At 35.7% G+C, this 19,291-nt stretch overlaps 1 protein-coding gene across 1 annotated transcript; it reads right to left on the reverse strand.

The window, feature by feature from the left end:
* Positions 1-2: 2 nt before the first annotated feature.
* AKAP3 (A-kinase anchoring protein 3) lies at positions 3-17,164 on the reverse strand. The gene is made up of 4 exons (XM_084879939.1): positions 17,080-17,164; positions 14,714-14,809; positions 7,747-10,038; positions 3-367 (listed from the first exon to the last, which is right to left on the reverse strand). Exons 2-4 carry the CDS (start codon positions 14,807-14,809, stop codon positions 212-214), a joined length of 2,544 nt encoding a protein of 847 aa, XP_084736065.1. The 5' UTR covers positions 17,080-17,164; the 3' UTR covers positions 3-211.
* Positions 17,165-19,291: the final 2,127 nt, after the last annotated feature.

Genomic DNA, 19,291 nt, shown 5'->3' on the forward strand with positions numbered 1-19,291 from the left:
TGTTTTATTTTATGTCCTTGCTCGCATGGACAGGAAAATCTGCAAAATCCAGTGACTAGCATAAGATGACATGTCTTTGATGTGAGTGGGATGAAGATAATGTTAGGGCTCTGTGAGGATATAGAGAGGGGAGCTGTGGAAGTGAAAATGAAGGGAGGGGGCAAGGCTGGGCCCACTGCTGGAAAAGGGGAAAGCAGTGGTTGGGCTCGCATCACAAGTTCACCATCAGCCAGTCCAGCAGCTGCAGCCGTGTAACGTTTCCCACTGCCTCATCCAGCTGTCGCTCCTTCTCGTAGCGCAGCACTGACTGCAGAACCTCCCCTACGCTGCGTCCTTTGTCCACAGCGGCAGCTGAGAGCTGAAGTAGCTGTGGGAAGGAAAGAAAATGGTAGTGGAGGGCAGAACATCCCAGAACAGGCCAGAAAGGTTCTGCCAAGGCTAGAACAAAGAGGTCGGGTAGACTTGGAAAAAATTCAGCAGAAGGGATTCAAAGTAGATGTTGAGATTTTCTTAATTGTAAAGTTTGCTGGACTATTGATAAAAGAAAGTTGGTTATATCACCTTTAATTTAAAAACGAGATATTAACATCCACCTGTCCATGATATGGAAAATATAATTTCCCTCTAGACTAAAATCTTCCTGCTTCCAGTGGCTGTTTGGTCATCGGTATTCTTGCTTTCTAAGAATTCCAGTGTTTTTATGTTCACATAATATCATCAAGCAGTCCCCATCATTGTCCCAAGACTAACAAGGGCAGGAAAGAAATAACTTAAAGGACAATGTGGATGCTGTCCCATGCCCCACAGATGAAAGACCTCTCAAATGTCAGTTAGAAGAAATGCAGTTCAAAGATCTATTCAACCTTCATGAAAATGTTTCCCAGAGAGGTGAAGACTTGTCAGCAATACAGTGCTAGAAATTAACAAGGGCAAAATTTATACCCAGGTTTTTCAAACAATGCTTAGTTTTCAAGTATAAAATCAGAAAAAAATATCCAAAGCAACTATTCTAATATAAACATAGTAGATTGCCATTCACCTGAAATCATAGCAGCAAAAACAAAACAAAAAAACAAACAAAACACTAAAGTAACCTAATTTTTATTTTGTATATTATGCACCTACCTGACTCTATGATGAAAAGTCAAAGAGCAAGTAAACAGGCCAATATCAGGAGCTCTTTCAGAAGGGAAAATTTCCATGTGAGAAACTACTTACAAATACTGTTGACACAAATGGAAACACAAAAAGTCTTGGCATAAAGAAGATATAAAGAAGAACCAAATGGAAATTTTAGAAGTAAAGCCCAAAATTCAACATGAAAACTTATTGGATGGGAATAAAGAGAGGAAAATCAATAAACTTGAAGATAGAACAAGGCAAATTAGCCACACTGAAAAAAACAGGATTGATTAAACTTTAAAAAAGATTAAGAAAATAAACAGACCTTCAGGGCCTATAAGACAATACAAAATTTTTTACATATATGTCATGAAAAACCTAGAAGAGAAGTAAAAGTGTGGTACAGAAAAATATTGAATGGATGAAAACTTCCCCAATTTGTGCCACAGGATGTAACAAATTTAAGAAGCTAAGAAAACCTAAAATAAGATAAGCTTAAAGAAATTCACTTTAAGACTTGTCATAATCAGATTGCTTAAAACAAAAGAATAAAAAAATCAAATTAACCATAGACAAATTATATAGGGGAACAACAATTTGAGTGATAACATTTATCATAAACCATAGACACCAGAGGATACGGCATAGTAAAGCACTAAATGAAAAGAACTGTCAAACCAGAATTCTACATCCAGTAAAAATATACTTCAGGAATAAAGGTCAAATAAGGAAAATTTTAGGGAGTGGGTGGGGAGAGGTTAATGGGAGAAAAGGGAGACATACTTTCAACAATAAATAATTTTTTAAAAAATTTCATATTAAAGAAAACAGAATTCACTGTCAGATAATATGTTCTATTTCTTAAGACAAAAGGATAGTAATATTAGAAGGAAATTGGGAATAGTGAGAATAAATGAAGAGCAACAGAAATAATAAAAATGTCAGTTTTATAAAATACTTTTATGGTTGAAAATCAATATAACATTGTATGAAAGTTTTTAAGTCTACATAGAATAAGTACTTGAAATAACTAAATATAAGTAAAGTGTAAAGGGGGCTAAATGGTAAGATGTCTACATTCCAGTTGAAGTGAACTATTCTACCTAGACTTAAAAGTTATATATATTCTAATTCCTAGAAAAAAAAACACTAAAAAAATACACAAAGAGATAATAGTAAAAAACAATAAATTAAAACGGAATATTAAAAAATGTTTAAATAATTCAAAAGAAGGCAACAAGAAGAAAAATAGAAAGAAAAAAATATAACTAATATTAAAATAGTAGACCTAAATCCAAACATATTAATGATTAGACCAAATGTAAAAGTCTAAACACATCAATTGTCAGAATAAAAAATATATATGACCTCCCTGGCAGGTGTGGCTCAGTGGTTGAGCTGTGATCTATGAACCAGGATGTCACGGCTCAATTCCCATCTAGGCACATGACTGGGTTGTGGGCTCAATCCCCCGGGTGGGGTATGAAGGAGGCAGCTGATCAATGTTTCTTTCTTTTCACTGATGTTTCTACCTCTCTCTCCCTCTTCTTTCCTCTCTGAAATCAACATATATATACATATATATGACCCAACTATATGCTACCTACAAAAAACTCATTTCAGATGTTTAAATGATATAGGTTACGATAAAAGTAAAACTATGGGAAAAGATGTACCATGAAAACACCTATTAAAAAAAAAATAGCTTGAACCTGAACATTTAATATCAATTAATTTTTATAAAGGGAAAAAATAATTCAAAAGGCCAGATATCCATTTATATTTTCAATAAATGGTCTTGAGAAAACTGCATATCCACAGGCAAAATAATGAATCAGACCCCTACTTCACATCATATATAAAGTGAACTCAAAATGGATCACATACCTATGTATGAGTTGAAATTATCAAATATTTTGAAGTTAAAGAAGAAAATCTTCATAACCTTGGGTTATGTCAATGTTTCTCAATCTAGCAATACTGACATTATGGGCCAGATTAACATTATGGGCCAGATTATTCTTTGCTGTGAAATTGTCCTCTGCATTGTGAAATGCTTAGCAGCATCCTTGGCCTCTACTCAGTACACTCTAGTAGCAATCCTGCTGCTAGTTCTGACAACAGTAAATAGCTCCAGACATTACCAAATGTCCCTTGGGGGCAAAACCACCTCCAGTGGAGAACCAACTACTGGGTTATGCAAAGGTTAGATACAAGATCAAAACACAAGCAATAAAAGCAAAAGTGATAAATTAGATTTTATCATTAAAACTTTTGCTCTTCAAAAGACTCCATTAAAAATAAACCACAAACTGATAGAAAATATTTGCAAATCATATATTTGATAAAGAACCTTTATCCAGAATATATAAAGAATTCTTATAACTGTATAACAAGAAGAAAACAACACAGTCAAAATATGGGCAAAAGATTTGCATAAATTGTTCAACAAAAAATATATATGAAGAGTTAATAAGCACATAAAAAGATGCTCAAATTAAATCCACTATAGATTCCACTGTCATAGTTATAATAAATAGTGTTGATGAGGATGTGGAGAAACTAAATTGTTGGTAAGAATGTAAAATGGTACAATCATTGTGAAAAACAGTTTGGCAGTTTTTAAAGACATACCATATAGTGCAGCAGGTCAACTCTTTGTTGCCCACGAGAAAAGAAAATGTTTATACACAAAAAACTTGTATGTGAATGTTCATATTAACATTATTCATGATAGCAAAAAAGTGGAAACAAGCCAAAAGTGCCTTGACTGGTGAATGAATAAACAAAATGTAGTTTATCCACATAATGAAACACTATTCAGCAATACAAAGGAATGAACCACTGATATATACAACAACATGGATAAACCTCAAAAACAGTATGCTAAGTGTGAATAGCCAGATGTAAAAGGCTATATATTTTATAGCTCCATTGTTTAAAAATTTGAAAAGGTAAATCTATGATAGAAATCCAGTTAATGGTTACCTGAGGCTGGGGGTACAAATTGAGAAAAATAGCCTAGAAAATTCTGAAATAGAAAAATAAGGAGTCTAGTCCTATCAGATATTTTAAAAATTATAGAATGAGCCCTAACCAGTTTGGCTCAGTGGATAGATCATTGGCCTGTGGACTCAAGGGTCCCAGGTTCAATTCTGGTCAAGGGCAAGTACTTTGATTGCAGACACATCCCCAGTAGGGGGTGTGCAGGTGGCAGCTGATCTATGTTTCTCATCGATGTTTCTAACTCTCTATCCCTATCCCTTCCTCTCTCTGAAAAAAATAAAATATATATTAAAAATAAATAAATAAATAAATAAAAATTATAATATGACAGTAATTAAAACGGTGTGATAATTTAAATAGTATTAAAATAGTAAATAGTTACACAATTCAATGAAACAGAAAAGAAAGTTCAGAAAAGAACCAAAGGTAGGAATCCATATGGAAAAAAATAAGAGATTGCATTCCTACCTCATATTTTATATAAAAATAAAAATGGATCAAAATGTTAATTTTTTAATAGCATTGGAAGATAACATGGGAAAGTGTTGTTAATATCTTGGAGTAAAAAATGCCTTTCTAAGTATGACATGAAATGTTGTATATATCAGGAAAAATAAAAGAAAAAAAAAGTGTCTTAGATTTGACTATGTAAACATTTTAAAAATTCTATATGGCAAAAACACCAAAAGGCAAATGATTAAAAACTGTATTTAATATCACAAAGGCTAATTTCCTTATACATAAAACTCCTACTGATCAACAAGAAAAGGGCCAACAACCCAGTAGAAAAATGGGCCGAAGGTATAAACAACCAATTCATCCACGAAAAGGGAATTCACAGGGCTCTAACATTAAAAAGATATTCACCCTCATTCCTAATAAGCCAAATACAAAGGAAGGTAACACTTGGCAAAGATTAAAAGTTTGTCACTCACTGTTGTGGAAAATATGCACATTTGTATTATTTTAGTATATATGCAAATTTGGTGCAAGCTCTATGGAAGGCAGTTTGAAAATGTATTTCAAATATACAAATAGAAAAAAATATATATTCAAATAAACATTTATGGTGATCTTTAAGCCTTTTCTAAGTATTTAACATATATAGATACATTTGAATTCTGTGCGCATGGCATTGCATATAGTAGCAAAATACTGGCAGCTGAAATGTCCATACATGGGAGAGTGGTTAAATACAGCGCCTTCATACAATGAAGTAATATGCAGCCATTAAAAAAAATGTGGCAGCTCTATATGTTGCAGAACAGAATATATAGGGTGTCCCCCAAAAATGTATATACACATTGAATAGTTATTAATTTCAATTGGTTAAATATAAAAAGAAAGAAACATCAACTGAGCTAACAGCTGTAAAGTGTGTATACATTTTTAGGATATCCTATATATATATCTTATTACCATTTGGACTTAAAATAAGATGCATACATACAAGTAGTTACTTGTGTATGCACATGTATTTCTAAAAGGATAAGCAAGAAATTGATCACAATGGTTTTCTCCAGAGAGAGCAACAGAATGGGAGATAAGAATGATTAAAAAAAAATTATTCTTTCTTGTGCCTTTGGATTTTGAACTATGCACACATTACCTATTAAAAAATGGATAAAATTTTATTTAAAGTGGGCTCATGGGCATCCCAGTGTTACTGGGTTCAAGTCAGCATGAGAACATTTGTATACATTAATTAAATCTCTTTCCCAAAAAATTTCAAATCATCTTTTGGGAAGTTTCTTTGATGTATACTTCATTCAATTGTTCTTAAAAATATACTGATATTCAATGAAAATTTCCTCATTAGTTGAAGTTTGGATGTCCTTTCCATTCTTTTCCATTAATAAAATAGATGACTGTCTTTATCTTTATAAATGGGCAAAGATGTATGGGTATTGTGTGCTTGTGTGTGTGTACAAGAGAAGGACTACAAGTCTACTGTGCCCATTTTAGATAAGTATGATACAGACATTCTAATTCAAAGTAATCTAAAAACTAGAATGTATTTTATATACAATGGCTTGACTTAAGAGATGGCAATAAAACAAAAGCTTGTTTCACACATTGTACACATGAGAACTATGCTTCTTTTTATATTTTCCCATCAAGATAGCCCCCCTCTGTAAATGGCTATGTTTTACATACTTGTAAAATGGTAGAGACAGAGACACTTTACAGTTGCTAAGAACTCTTAGAGATATTTGTAGGATTGGAAAACTCAAATGTACACAAAATCACCTGGTGATTTTGCTAAATTACTAAAAAAAAAAAAAAAAAGTCTCTGATTCAGTAGGGCAGAAGTGGAACCTGAATTTTAAACTTCTAACAAGCTCCCAGCTGATACCAATGTTGTTGGTACAAATAGGCTACATTTTGAGTAGCCTTCTACAGATCAGGTATTTTCTTGTTTAGGTTTAGTGTAGCCTAATCTGGATGCTATCAAATCCTGTCTTCCCAGTCATCAGATAAACCAAGTAACCCAGTTGCAAGGGTTTCTAATGCCACTTATTAAACAGACAAAGCCTATTCCTATACATCCTCTGGTTTCTATGAGTATGAATTATTTTAATAAATAATCCTAGCCTCTTGTGCCACCCCTTACTATTTAATTGTTAATCGCCATTGTTCTACTTTTATCGATTGAGACACAATAATTAAAAGCCCTAAAATGGTGTGTGTGTCTGGTGAGGATAGTCTCTATTTCTTAATTCCTCTACCATAGTATGAGGTAGCAACTTGCAAAAGTGTTCATGCTTTCCAGACTCAAAATCTCACTTCAGTGAACAGTTCCAAGGCCTTATCTTTATCAGTAATAACAATAAGTTGATTTCCCATTTGCCTTATTCTTTTTTTAAAAAATAGATTTATTGATTTTAGAAAGAGGAAAGAGAAATATAGATTGACTGCCTCTACAGGCCCCCTACTGGGGATTGAACTTACAAGGTGGGCATGTGCCCTGACCAGGAATCGAACTGTGACCTCCTGGTTCATAAGTCGATGCTCAACCATTGAGTCACACCGGCTGGACCCATTTGCCTTATTCTTTAAGTCTTATTTTCAACTGATTCAGAACTTAGGGCGAGGAGAAGAGGGATGTTATTTATATTGTAGAATCCCTTCAAATCCCCAATATCTCCTAGGCAACCAGCTAAAAGAATGAAAGTTTTGAAAAGCTTATCAATCTATATCCTTTATGCCACCTGCCCCCACTTAACACATCCCTAGAGTACTTCCCAGCAGTCCCTTCTCATTCTTTGGGCAATGCTGTCGTATCCAAAATTCAGCCTGAAGCCCTGACCTTAATCTGAGTTTGCTTGTTTTTTTACCAAGTCTCTTGGAGTTCCTCATCTATGCAATCCCACCAATATATGCAGAAAAAAAGAATCAGATTTGATTTATCATATACATCCTTCTTCCACCTTTAAAGTAACTCTTATTGGGAAAAATATAATTTTACTTTATCCATTAATTCTGCCAAGAGGCATGATCTTCTTACTGTCCCTGTTATTCTCATGGCTATCTTCCCATTTAGAAAGAAAACATAACTTAAACCCCCAACAAACCATTAATAAATATTTCCAAATTCCTTTGACTCTTCTTCCTTACCTTCTCTTGGATTCCTTCATCATCACCAGCAAAGTACAAAATAGGTACATTGAGCTCAGAGGCAGCTACCCATTGAAGTACAGCTTGGAGTTGCTTGTTTTGAACTGTATCAATTAGGTTCTGATTACTGACAACCACTTTGGTTGATGCACATCCTTCAGGGAGCTGTCCTGATACACCTCTCAATTCATTATGGATAGCTTGATAGGCATTCTGCAGGACAGCCTCTGCTGTCCCTGTGCCCTTGACTGGTAAGCACTCATAGAAACTATCTGGGAAGGCTGAAGTTGGTCTGCTGGCATCCCCAGATTTATCATCTCCCAGCTCGGCCAAGGGAGAGTCGCAGGACTTGGCAATAATGAGACACAACTTCATCACTGAGTCCATCAGATGTTCTATCATCTGCCCATTCATGTGGCTGGTGACCATCTTGGCCAGCCCAGCAAGAGTACCACCAGCCTCATCACCTTCACTCACTTTGATGGGACAAGGGGGTACAGGTCTTTCACATAGATCTTCCTTAATTGGTTCTGGCATGTTGGGTTCAGAGCTATCGTCATTCTTGAAAATGGTCTCACCAAGTAAATTCCTGATAAAATTGAAGAAAACACTCATTAGATCCTTCTTCTCTGTTTCTTCTTGGTTACCTTCCATATGTGAAGACTTAAGGTTGGTCTCAGCACAAACTACAGGGGCCTTGTTGGTAGGAAAGTTGGTTCTACCAGCAGCTTCAAGGAAGCTCTGTGCATCCATGCTTCCTCCCTGGGCCAGGTGGTATTGAATCAGAAGTAATGCAGATACAAGCAGGTCCTTGGCCCAGGAGTCGGAATCACACAAATTCTCAGGGTTCTCTAGGTGTTGCATAGGCAGGATGAAATTGCAAGGATCCAGAGGACATTCCAGCGGGAAGTCTGGGGGAGGGTCATACTGGCTGTTGGGAGCTGTTGCACACTGCAAATCTGGAGCTTTCCCTTCTTTATTCTGAGTTTTATGCCATAAACTCAGGCCTTCTTTGATAATGTGTTCACCCAAAGTTTCAACACAAGTCTTCTCTGGTTTGCATGGAGGAGAGACCGTTCTTTCCCTCAATTTACCTTCAGATTTCATTGTTGCAAAATTTACCTTTTGGCTTCTAGGACCACCCATTCCTTTCATGGAGACAAGGGAATAACTCTCAGACTTGGTTTTCTTTATATTCTCAGGAGGTTTCTTGGCAAACATCACACTGTATAGCTTCCACAGCATAGCATCCATAATATCTGAGGCCTTCTGACTTCCATGAAAGAAGAGACTTCTTTTCACAGCTGAGACAAAGTCTGTATCAGTCATGAGGGTCCCTGTGACGTTGTGGAGATTCTTCATGAGGGAGTCAATGAGATCTGAGACCACCTCTTTTGCATGCCCAAGTAGTACCTTCTTCAGCAGGATGGTGGCAATGGTTGTGTCCTTCACTTGGATTTTCAGAGTCTTCATTATGGAGACCATCATATCAGACACCACACTGTTAGCATAGGTCATGATCTTCTGACTAACAGAAGTTGTAAAATCATCAGGCCTTTCTTGCCCTCTGTACATCTTTCTCTCCCCAGGTAAGGATCTTGCACCTTCTTTGGAATCACCTGCATTATGAGATTCAAACACTTCTTTATAGAAGAAAGACTTCTTAGAACTAGGCTTGCCATCTGGACCCTTGCATTCATTGATCTTAAAAGTGGTCTTGTTGTATCTCATATTTCCGTGACTCTGCAATGATCCTAAGACTCTGTCACCAGAGCCAGGAACCTTATCTGAGGTAGTATTCTTGGAACATTCAGAGACAGTCTCATTCACCAGCTCTGATGCCACCTTACTCAGGCTTTTGGCAGGGGGGGGTTCATCCCCCATGTACACTGACTGATGGACACATTTGTTCTCAGAGCCATCGATCTTTTCATTGATCTCCTTGCGGGCCATGGCTATGACTAAATTTGTGAGGCGGTTAGCATAGAAGGAAACTTCATCCACTGTATTTGCATTATCATCTTGGACACTGGAACCTGGGAGAGGGTTTTCTTTGTGAGTCATCTCAAAATGAAATCTCCCTGGATTGTCCTTGTTGGTGGTATTATAGTAGTCCACAGTGAAACCCCTCTGTGCGTCTCCTGAGTTGATCATTTCCCCATCAGGTTCTCCAGGCTTGAACCTAACACTTTGGAACCCTGCTGTAGTTTTTTCCAGGTCTTTGCGGAGCCAGCTGAGCACTCTGACAGGATCATTTGAGACTTCCTTAAAAACAGACAAGTATTCATCCGACTACAACAAAGTAAACATAGGGAATATTCAGGACAACTCAAAGATCAGTTACAAAAATGCTCAAGCCTGAACTCCTCTGTGATCACAATAAAAGTAACCAATATTTATTAAATGCTTACTACTTATCAGGAACTGTTTCAACTATTTTGACTATTAGCTCATTTAATATTACTCTCATAGTAAACTTAAATGTTAGCTCTCTTATTATTCACTAGAGGTCTGGTGCACGAAATTCGTGCAAGAGGAGGCCTTCCTTCCCCTGGCTGCCAGCACCGGCTTCCCTCTGGCACCTTGGGCTCCAGCTTCCCTCACAGCCCCAGTTTCGTCCAGATTTCATCTGGAAGGTTGCCCAGTCTAATTAGCATATTACACTTTTATTATATAGAATAATTTACAGAGAAGAAAATTGAAGAACTGAGAGATTTAGCTACTTACCTGAGGTTATATAGCTAATCATTGATGGAACAAGAATTCCCACCCTGGCAGTCTGACTCCAGAGCACATGCTCTCAGCCATTACACTATATTGCATCTAACAACATGTATCCTTAAGATATGACAGTTATCACATTCACAGCTGAATTAGCATTTCAACTAAATAAGATTTTTCTTGTATTAATATTAATTGCTATTTCCTATGGTTAATCTGTTTTTAGTTAGGTCTCTTATTACAAAATATAGTTTTCAAAAAATTATAAAATTCAAGGATAATTGTGCATAATCACTTTGTCAGCCTCACAACATAATCTGTATATGCTAAATGGCTTCAAAAGCACTATTTAATATCACTTTAAGTTAAAAATCTGATTTATAATTGAGGAGTTAATATCTGTGGACAATTTATTAGTTTTAAGGGAATACAGATTCTTTGGTGGACACTAGCTGTGATAAGCACATATACATATATGTTTATATTTTGTAATTTATAATCTTCACTTGAACACAAGCTAAAATAAGAATGTATGTAAAATTGCCCTATTCACTATCCAATGTAAAGAATCATTGTAATTATTGGAGTTATAGCTTCTGGAATAACAAGTAGTGCCCATCTTTAAAGATTAATTTGGTACTTCAATTATCAAGTGTCATATAGTTTCTAGCTACTATTTGTTCAGTACTATGTTTGCCAGGTAATGTGCAAATACATTATTTAATTTTATCCTCATACACATCCTGTAAAGTAGATATTACACATCCAGTTTCACAGGTAAGAAAACTGAGGCATAGGAAAGTCAAATAAATTCACTAGCATCTCACAGCTACTACATGATGAGGGTTAGTATTCAAATCCAGATCCTACTCTAAAATTGGTGCTCTCTACCCACAGCTGTATTTTGATGATTTGGGAAGAAGAGGAAAGCAGTTGTACCAGTCCTCTGCAGGACTGGTTTGAGCTGCCTGTTGGCCACAGTGCTTGGTTCAGTCTTCCTAATTGATTATCCTGATATTAACAATGGGCACTGTAGGGAAATGCTTCAGTGGAAAACTGCATAATTTATAGCATATCATTCCACATTTTCTGATTCTAATTCTCTTAGAGCTATTTTATAATTCTGTAAAGTGTAGACAACTGATAGCAATGAGATATAATTGCTGTTTATACACACAATAATTTTGGCCATGGAAGGATACATTGTAGAAAAGGTGCTTCTATTTGCACATTCACTTCAATATTCCTAATCTACAAATATGTCTTTTTTTCTCTTAGATTGTCCTTGGAACCACACCAGTTCTTGGTTAATAAGTTAAAAAAATATTTAACATGAGTTTGCTTTTTATATATTTCTGAGAATCATTATTTCACCTTTCTCTGAAAATGACATTTTAACAGTTTTGGAAATATTTGCCAAGATGTCTGACACGCTCACCTAACAGACATAAATGCTATCATGAGAGTAGTGTACCAGGTGCTTCTTGGCTCTCAGAGATAAATGACAAGTGGTAATGGAACTATGTGGATATTCTGTTTTTCTAGTTTTAACTTTCTTTTCAACTAATTTTGCTTTTGATTTTCACTTTCATTAAATAGTAGCAGTAATGATTAAGAAATTGGTTTTATTGTCTCGCCACTTGGTGATTCTTTGATTAATTATGGTTTATAGAGTTCTATTCTCTGTTAGGTAATACACAACAGAAATTCTGTTTGCTAGCATTTATTGCCTGTCTTAAATTAAAATCTATTAATAATTTTGTGCCATCTGGAAGGAGAGGAGCCCTTTGATTTCTGGATGGATGAGTTTTGTGTTTCTGTTCTTACTTTTGACATATGGCTTCAAGTTTATTATTTTTAATTGAGATATAATTGACATATAAACTATAATAGTTTCAGGTGTACAACATAATGATTCAATGTTTATATATATTTTAAAATGATCACTAATAAATCTAGTTAATATATATCACCCCACATAGTTCAAATTACTTTTTCTTATGATGAGAAATTTTAAGATCTACTCTATTAGTGAGTTTCAAATATACAATGCAATATTATTAATTATCATCACCATGCTATACATTCTATCCCAGGACTGACTTATTTTATAATTGGAAATTTGTATCTTTTAACCACCTTCACCCATTTTGTCCCCCCATCCCCAACCCTGGCAACCATGAATTGGTTTTGTATCTGTGAGTTCTTTCTTTTTTCTTTAGATTCTACATATAAGATCCTATGGTATTTTTCTTTCCCTCTCTGAGTTAGTTCACTTAGCATAATGCCCTAAAAGTTCATCCATACTGTTGCAAATGGCAAAATTTTCTTCTTTTTTATTGCTAAATAATATCCCATTTTATCACATTTTCTTTATCCATGCATCCACAGATGGACACTTAAGCTGCTTCCATGTTTTGTCTACTGTAAATAATGCTGCAAAAACATAGGGATGCAGGTATCTCTTCTAGATAATGGTTTTGTCTCCTTTAGATATATATTCAGAAGTGGAATTGCTATTTACATGGTAATAGTTATTTAAAATTTTTTTTCATGATTGTGATTAGAATTAAATGAGGTTAAATAAGATAATATGCACAAAATAACTTGTACACTTAATGTGCTGTCTATAAGCTAGCTAATACCACTTAAACATTTCAAATAAAAATTAAACTTTTAAAGAGTTAAGAGAAGATAGAAGCCAATAAGCTTGATCTTAAGGGCATTGCAGTGAGACATAGTTAACCAGCTATATAAGCACTAGGGAATGGAACCTGAATTCTTGCATGTATGGAAAAGTAGAACTCTGGGTGGAAAGAGAAATTCTGACAGACAGTATGGCTAGGGATGTGTTATATGAGAACCATTGATTGGCTGTCTCCTGTACACCTACTAGGAATTGACCCTGCTACCCGGGCATATGCTTTTGACTGGAATCAAACCTCAGACCCTTCAGTTTGTAGGCCCATGCTCTATCCCAGCGTTTTTCAACCGCTGTTCCGCGGCATGCCTGGTGTGCCGTAGGTGCAGACAAGACAAGAATTTTATAATTTTTCACTATTTTGTTTACTTAATATTTCATAATAAAGTAATTATAAAATACTTTCTTTGTGTTTATTTGATTCCTATTCAAGAGAATTACTTTATATATAGTCAATATAGGCACAGAGTTAAATTTTTTAACATTTTCTAATGGTGGTGTGCCTCGTGATTTTTTTCATGAAACAAGTGTGCCTTTGCCCAAAAAAGGTTGAAAAACACTGTACTAGAGGTCCAATGCACAAAATTTGTGCATGGGAGGGGGGGGTTCCCCCCTCAGCCCAGCCTGCACTCTCTCCAATCTGAGACCCCGGGTTAGACCCAACCGGCAGTCAGACATACCTCTCACAATCCTGGACCACTGGCTCCTAATTGCTCACCTGCCTGCCTGCCTGGTCACCTCTAACTGCCCCCCTCTGCCAGCCTGGTTGCCACTCTCCTCCCCACCCTGCTGGTCTGGTCTCCCCATGCGGCCTGTTGTAGGCAGCCATCTTGTGAGGGTGCGAGGGTTAATTTGCACATTATCTCTTTATTACTTAGGATGTCTTAATGTCTTTTATAGATATGTAAACAGTTTTATCTCTTAGGCAGGCTGTGTGATCCCATGACAACCACACTTTCTCCAAAGCGATCTTAAGTAGCCTTGATTAAGAAAGAGAAATTTTTGTGAATTCTTCGATTTCTTCATCGTTAACTCTCTCAGCCTAAGGGTAGCTGCTTATTTGCATTGAGTCTCCTCTTTACAGCTTTAGTAGTTAACTTGATTAACTACCTCTAATAAACAGTATTTTAACATGAAACTACTGGTGTGGTTCCCTCTTCTGACTCAACTCTGACTTACAGTGCTTGATATTAAGTAAGTATTTAATAAATGTTGGTTGAATGATGAAGGCAGAATGACAATATTACTTAGGTGAAAGTTTATAGTTCTGACAATTTTGAGGCAGCCTACATTTCAGAAAATACTTTCTATGAACAAAATTTTACAGCTGTAATATTTCTCCTACTAAATATCATATTATAGGAACGTTTTCCAAAAATTATAGATGGGAATGTTTTGTTCTAAAGAAGTTCATTTTTTCTCAAGAAATCAGTTTTCAAAACTGAGAGGTGGGTGGTGGTTGTGGTGGAGACAATAGGGCTACTCTTAATGGCACTCCACATGCCCTGAACCCAGTATATGTTTGTAAGGAGGCTGACCACTTACAATTTTCCAGTCCTGGGATTGCCTATCCCCAGGTTGAAAGACATCAACTTTGCACACCCCATTTTGGCTTTGTAACCAGTCAACCCTCTCTGACATCTGAAAATAGAAAGAAAAAAAAAAGAGTATCAGAAAGTTAAGTTATATGAAAGTAGGGAGAAATAAGGTAAATAATTGAGGTGTGGAAAACAGGAACAATGCTTTCAATAGTAACCTGTGCCAAGAGCTACTTCAAATTCACCTACCTCTGGATAACTTCAGCTCTCAAATGCAGGAAGATTTCTCAAACACGTGTATCTGTGCTAACGCCAGTGCCTGGTTTCTACTAGAGGTGCCTAATACAAATGTGTTCATCAAAGAACCTAAACAGTCATGTCCTGCTTTTTGTGTCCTTGCTTGACAGTTCTTCCACATCTTGGATTTTCAGTAAACACTCAAAATTCAACATGATAAAATAAAATTAATTTACTCCTCCCTACCTGTTCTTGCCCCATCAACTCTAGAAAAAAAATGATACACAGTTCATTTAAAAATACATATATTTTTATTAATTTTAGAGAAGGGAGAGAGAGATGGAAACATCAATGATGACAGAGAATCATTGATTAGCTGTCTCCTGCACACCCTATACTAGGGATTGAGCCTGAAACTCAGGCATGTGCCCTAAGCACGAATCGAACTGTGACCTCCTAGTTCATACATTGATGCTCAACCACTGAGCCATACTGGTTGAGCTCACAGTTCAAAAAATATACTGCTTTAAAACTCTATTATAATAAAGTTCAAAAGCTTATCCAATTTTTCATGATGCAATTTCATTTGTTCTTTACTCCCACATGTTCTTTACTCCCAGACCACCAGCTTACTTTTATTAGCAGTAAGTCTAGTGGTTTTTCCTCCTCCAATTAGCTAAGGATCCTGGAGGAATTCTAACTCCCTGGTTCAGCCAAACTGCTAAATGCCAGAAGACAGATATATGCACCTAATGGGCCTTTGTCTATGGAGGAAGAGTAATACCCTGCAGATGCTGATCTTTCATAACCCTCTTCCTCTAATTGTCTTCTTCCACCCAAAGTCTCCCCTTCTAGCTATTACTATTTCTGTTTGTCGCCATTTTTCTTGAAAGAATTGCTAATCCTTGCTGTTTTTATCACCTTACCTCATAAATGAGCTTCATAGCCCCTATTCCAAATACTCCTTTGGCCTTATTCTCATCCATTTTCCACAACATTTTACTTGCTAGTCCTCGGGAACATGGCTAATTATAATGATCTTTGCCCACTGATAATCTACAAGCATTAGAAGCTTCTCTTTCCCGCCTTTTCCATGCCAAACTTCCACTGCCAGGCTTCTACAATGAAATTTCCCTTTTTTCATTAGAAACTTTGTTTAGATCTATATTTGTCAATAAGCAACATAGAAAAAGACAGCCAATTTTCCCACCAAAAATGTTTTCAAACATTTGTATGAAACATACATATATAGTATATTGATATTTTGATTCTAAAAAAATATACTGCTTTAAAACTCTATTATAATAAAGTTCAAAAGCTTATCCAATTTTTCATGATGCAATTTCATTTGTTCTTTACTCCCACATGATTTGTATCCATTTTAACACCTCAATCACTGACTTGGGTCATTGAGCTCGGGAAACTGTTTCTTTTACTCTTCCTGACACTGTAATAAGATGCTTTGGGTAAGCAATGAGTTCTCCACTCTTATTAGAATCACCCAGAAAATTGTTTAAAAAAATACTGAATCTAGGTACCATCACCCCTCTTCCCCCAAGAATCTTATTTCAGTGGGTTTAGGGTGATGAAACTTAGGCATTGAATTTCTTAAGAGCTCCATGGGTGATTTTAACATGCATCTAGAATTAGGAGTTCCTGGGCTTGGGCTTATTTGGAGAGCTCCTCTCTGAGACAGACAGGCTAGCTCCAGAAAGATAATTATTTATTCTTTTCTTTAGAAATGTTCTCTAAGATTGTCTAACCTTCTTTGTTACCTTATTTTAATATTATTTATAATCCCAATAAGGAAGCTGTTAATGTCTATGAAATAAACCCTTTGTTGTCTCTTAGCAGCTCATATTAGATATAAATATTCTTATGTTTGAATCATTACCATGAAGAAAGAAATGGATGATACTACTACTTGGACAATGAATGAAAAAACTTGGAAATGGGCTGTCCTGGACTATTGAAATGCAAGTCTCTTAGCTTCCAGTTTATTATTTCAGTTTAGGGAGTTACTTCTCATAGGAAACAACAAAAACAACAAGGTTACAGATTTATTTAAGCTATATACCACAATTAAAAATAATACAATTTAAATACAAAAAGTAAGGAAAATATGTGACCACTTACTGTTACTGAGGATGGGTTCTGAGATATGAAGAAAGTTCTTGATTAATGTGTTGTTGTCTTCACTATACCTAAGTTTACCCACCCCTCCTGCCATTTAATATAAGGAATCTACAATAAAAAACACAAAAGTGATTAATTTTACACATGAACCATATTGCTTTTATTACAAAATAATAATTTTGACTTATTATTTTTCACATGTAGTACAGAAGCAATGAATACAAGAATACATTCAAATTTAAAATCCAGATTTTATTCTTGGAGCAGATGGTTTCCTTGTGACAAAAAGGGTTTCATCTCTTGGCCAATAATTTCTTAAATGACTGTTTTTCTTTGTTCAATATAGGCTTATTAACAATGAGGAAACAAAAAGTTTTTAGCCTAATTTCAAATTTGCTCTAAAGGAAGTCAGAAGATAAATAGCTAGAATGGAGAATAAGTGCTCTGAATTCATAGATCTCAAAACACTTTGTAAGTATTCCTTCGAGGGTTTGAGAGAAATACACACCCTCATATTATAAAAGGGAATTAATAATTAATGTCAAAACCAGCTTCCAGATCAATTATCTTCCATATAGTACCTCAACTAAGACATTTAAATAGAATACAGTAGGGCATTGTGCTCTCATCTTGGAATATCCACCAGCCTCCTAAAAATCCCTCTAAATTCCATCTTGCTTCATAATTTTACCCATCCATGAAATATTTTCTAAATATTTAATTTAATGTGATTGTTCCATTTTGTTTCAACCCTTTATATTCTCTGTAGCATTTTAATGGCTCATATATATCCTATTTCCTTTATTAGATAGATTCATGAAGGCAAATACATTTCTTTTTTTAAATACTATTTCTTTTTTATATTCTTATTGGTTTTGGAGAGAAAGGGAGAGAGAGAAAAACATCAATGATGAGAGAGAATCATTGATTGGCTACATGGGGATTGAGCCTGCAACCCAGGCATATACCCTGACTGGGAATTGAACCATGACCTCGTGGTTCATAGTCTACGCTCAACCACTGAGCCACACTGGCTGGGCCAGATGTATTTTCTTATCCATCTTGGTATCCCTCATAGTAGCTAGTATCTTAAAGTCAGTGCTGAGAGAATGCTTATACAAATACTGCCGATTTCTAATTCCAGGTAGCTAAATTTTTCTTTAAATTGCAGAATCTGAGGACAAAACAAAAATAGTTTGCTAGAGTTTGCTATGGTGGTAAGCTATACATTCTTGCTTTTTAAAAAAATGTTTTATTAATTTTTTTATAGAAAGGGAGAAAGATAGAGAGCTAGAAACATTGATGAGAGAGAAACATCTATCAGCTGCCTCATGTACACCCCCAATTGGGGATGTGCCCACAACCAAGGTATATGCCCTTGACCTGAATCAAACCCAGGACCCTTCAGTCTGCAGGCCGATGTTCTATCCACTGAGCCAAACCAGCTAGGGCCATTCAGGCTTTCTTGAAGCTTGACTCCTTATGCGGATAATTTTACCCTGGAGACTTATCTAAGATGTATAGAGTATACTTAACCAAAGACTAATTATTAACACACCGTCCTACTCCAATAATACTAATAAATTAACATCTCAGAAGTGCTCTTGTACTCCTTTCACAAGTCAAGTACACTTACTAAACCTATATATCCAGCAAACACTTACACTTACTTATGTCCTAATGTTTTTATTTTATTTTTCTATGTCTTCTACATGTTTATATGCATCCATGAAGCTTGTTTTAACCCCCCCCCCCAATTCTCTTAGATAATAGTATACATAAAGAGATACTTAAACACTTTTCTATGATAATGATATTCAGACTTCTAAATCTGTATACATTTCCCATAAGGAAATAAAAAAGAGGGGAGGCCTGGCTGGTTTGACTCAGTGAATAGAGTGTCAGCCTGCGTACTGAAAGGTCCCAGGTTCTATTCAGGTCAAGGGCATGTACTTTGGTTGAGGGGACATCCCAGGAGGAGGTGTGCAGAAGGCAGGTGATTGATGTTTCTCTCTCATCGATGTTTCTAACTATTGTCTCCCTTCCTCTCAGTAAAAAGTCAATAAAATATTTTTTAAAAAGAGGGGGAGGGGTATCTGAAGAGTTTAATGAAGCCATAAATGGATTAATACATTTCTTAACAAAGTTGGTGAGTAATGCCCTTGAGTTAGGGTGGAAAATAAAAAAGGATGATTTGTTATATTAAATTTGA

The sequence above is a fragment of the Pipistrellus hanaki genome, assembly GCF_964339955.1.
Source record: "Pipistrellus hanaki genome assembly, chromosome: 3".
Lineage (NCBI taxonomy): Eukaryota > Metazoa > Chordata > Mammalia > Chiroptera > Vespertilionidae > Pipistrellus > Pipistrellus hanaki.

What these genes read in the sequence shown, in the direction of transcription:
- AKAP3 (XM_084879939.1), bottom strand. Translation starts at nt 14,809, where the DNA reads ATGTCAGAGAGGGTTGACTGGTTACAAAGCCAAAATGGGGTGTGCAAA. An exon ending in AATCCCAGGACTGGAAAATT is followed by an intron (nt 10,039 to 14,713) that starts GTAAGTGGTCAG and finishes ACTTTGTTGTAG; the next exon opens with TCGGATGAATACTTGTCTGT. An exon ending in ATGAAGGAATCCAAGAGAAG is followed by an intron (nt 368 to 7,746) that starts GTAAGGAAGAAG and finishes TCCTTCCCACAG; the next exon opens with CTACTTCAGCTCTCAGCTGC.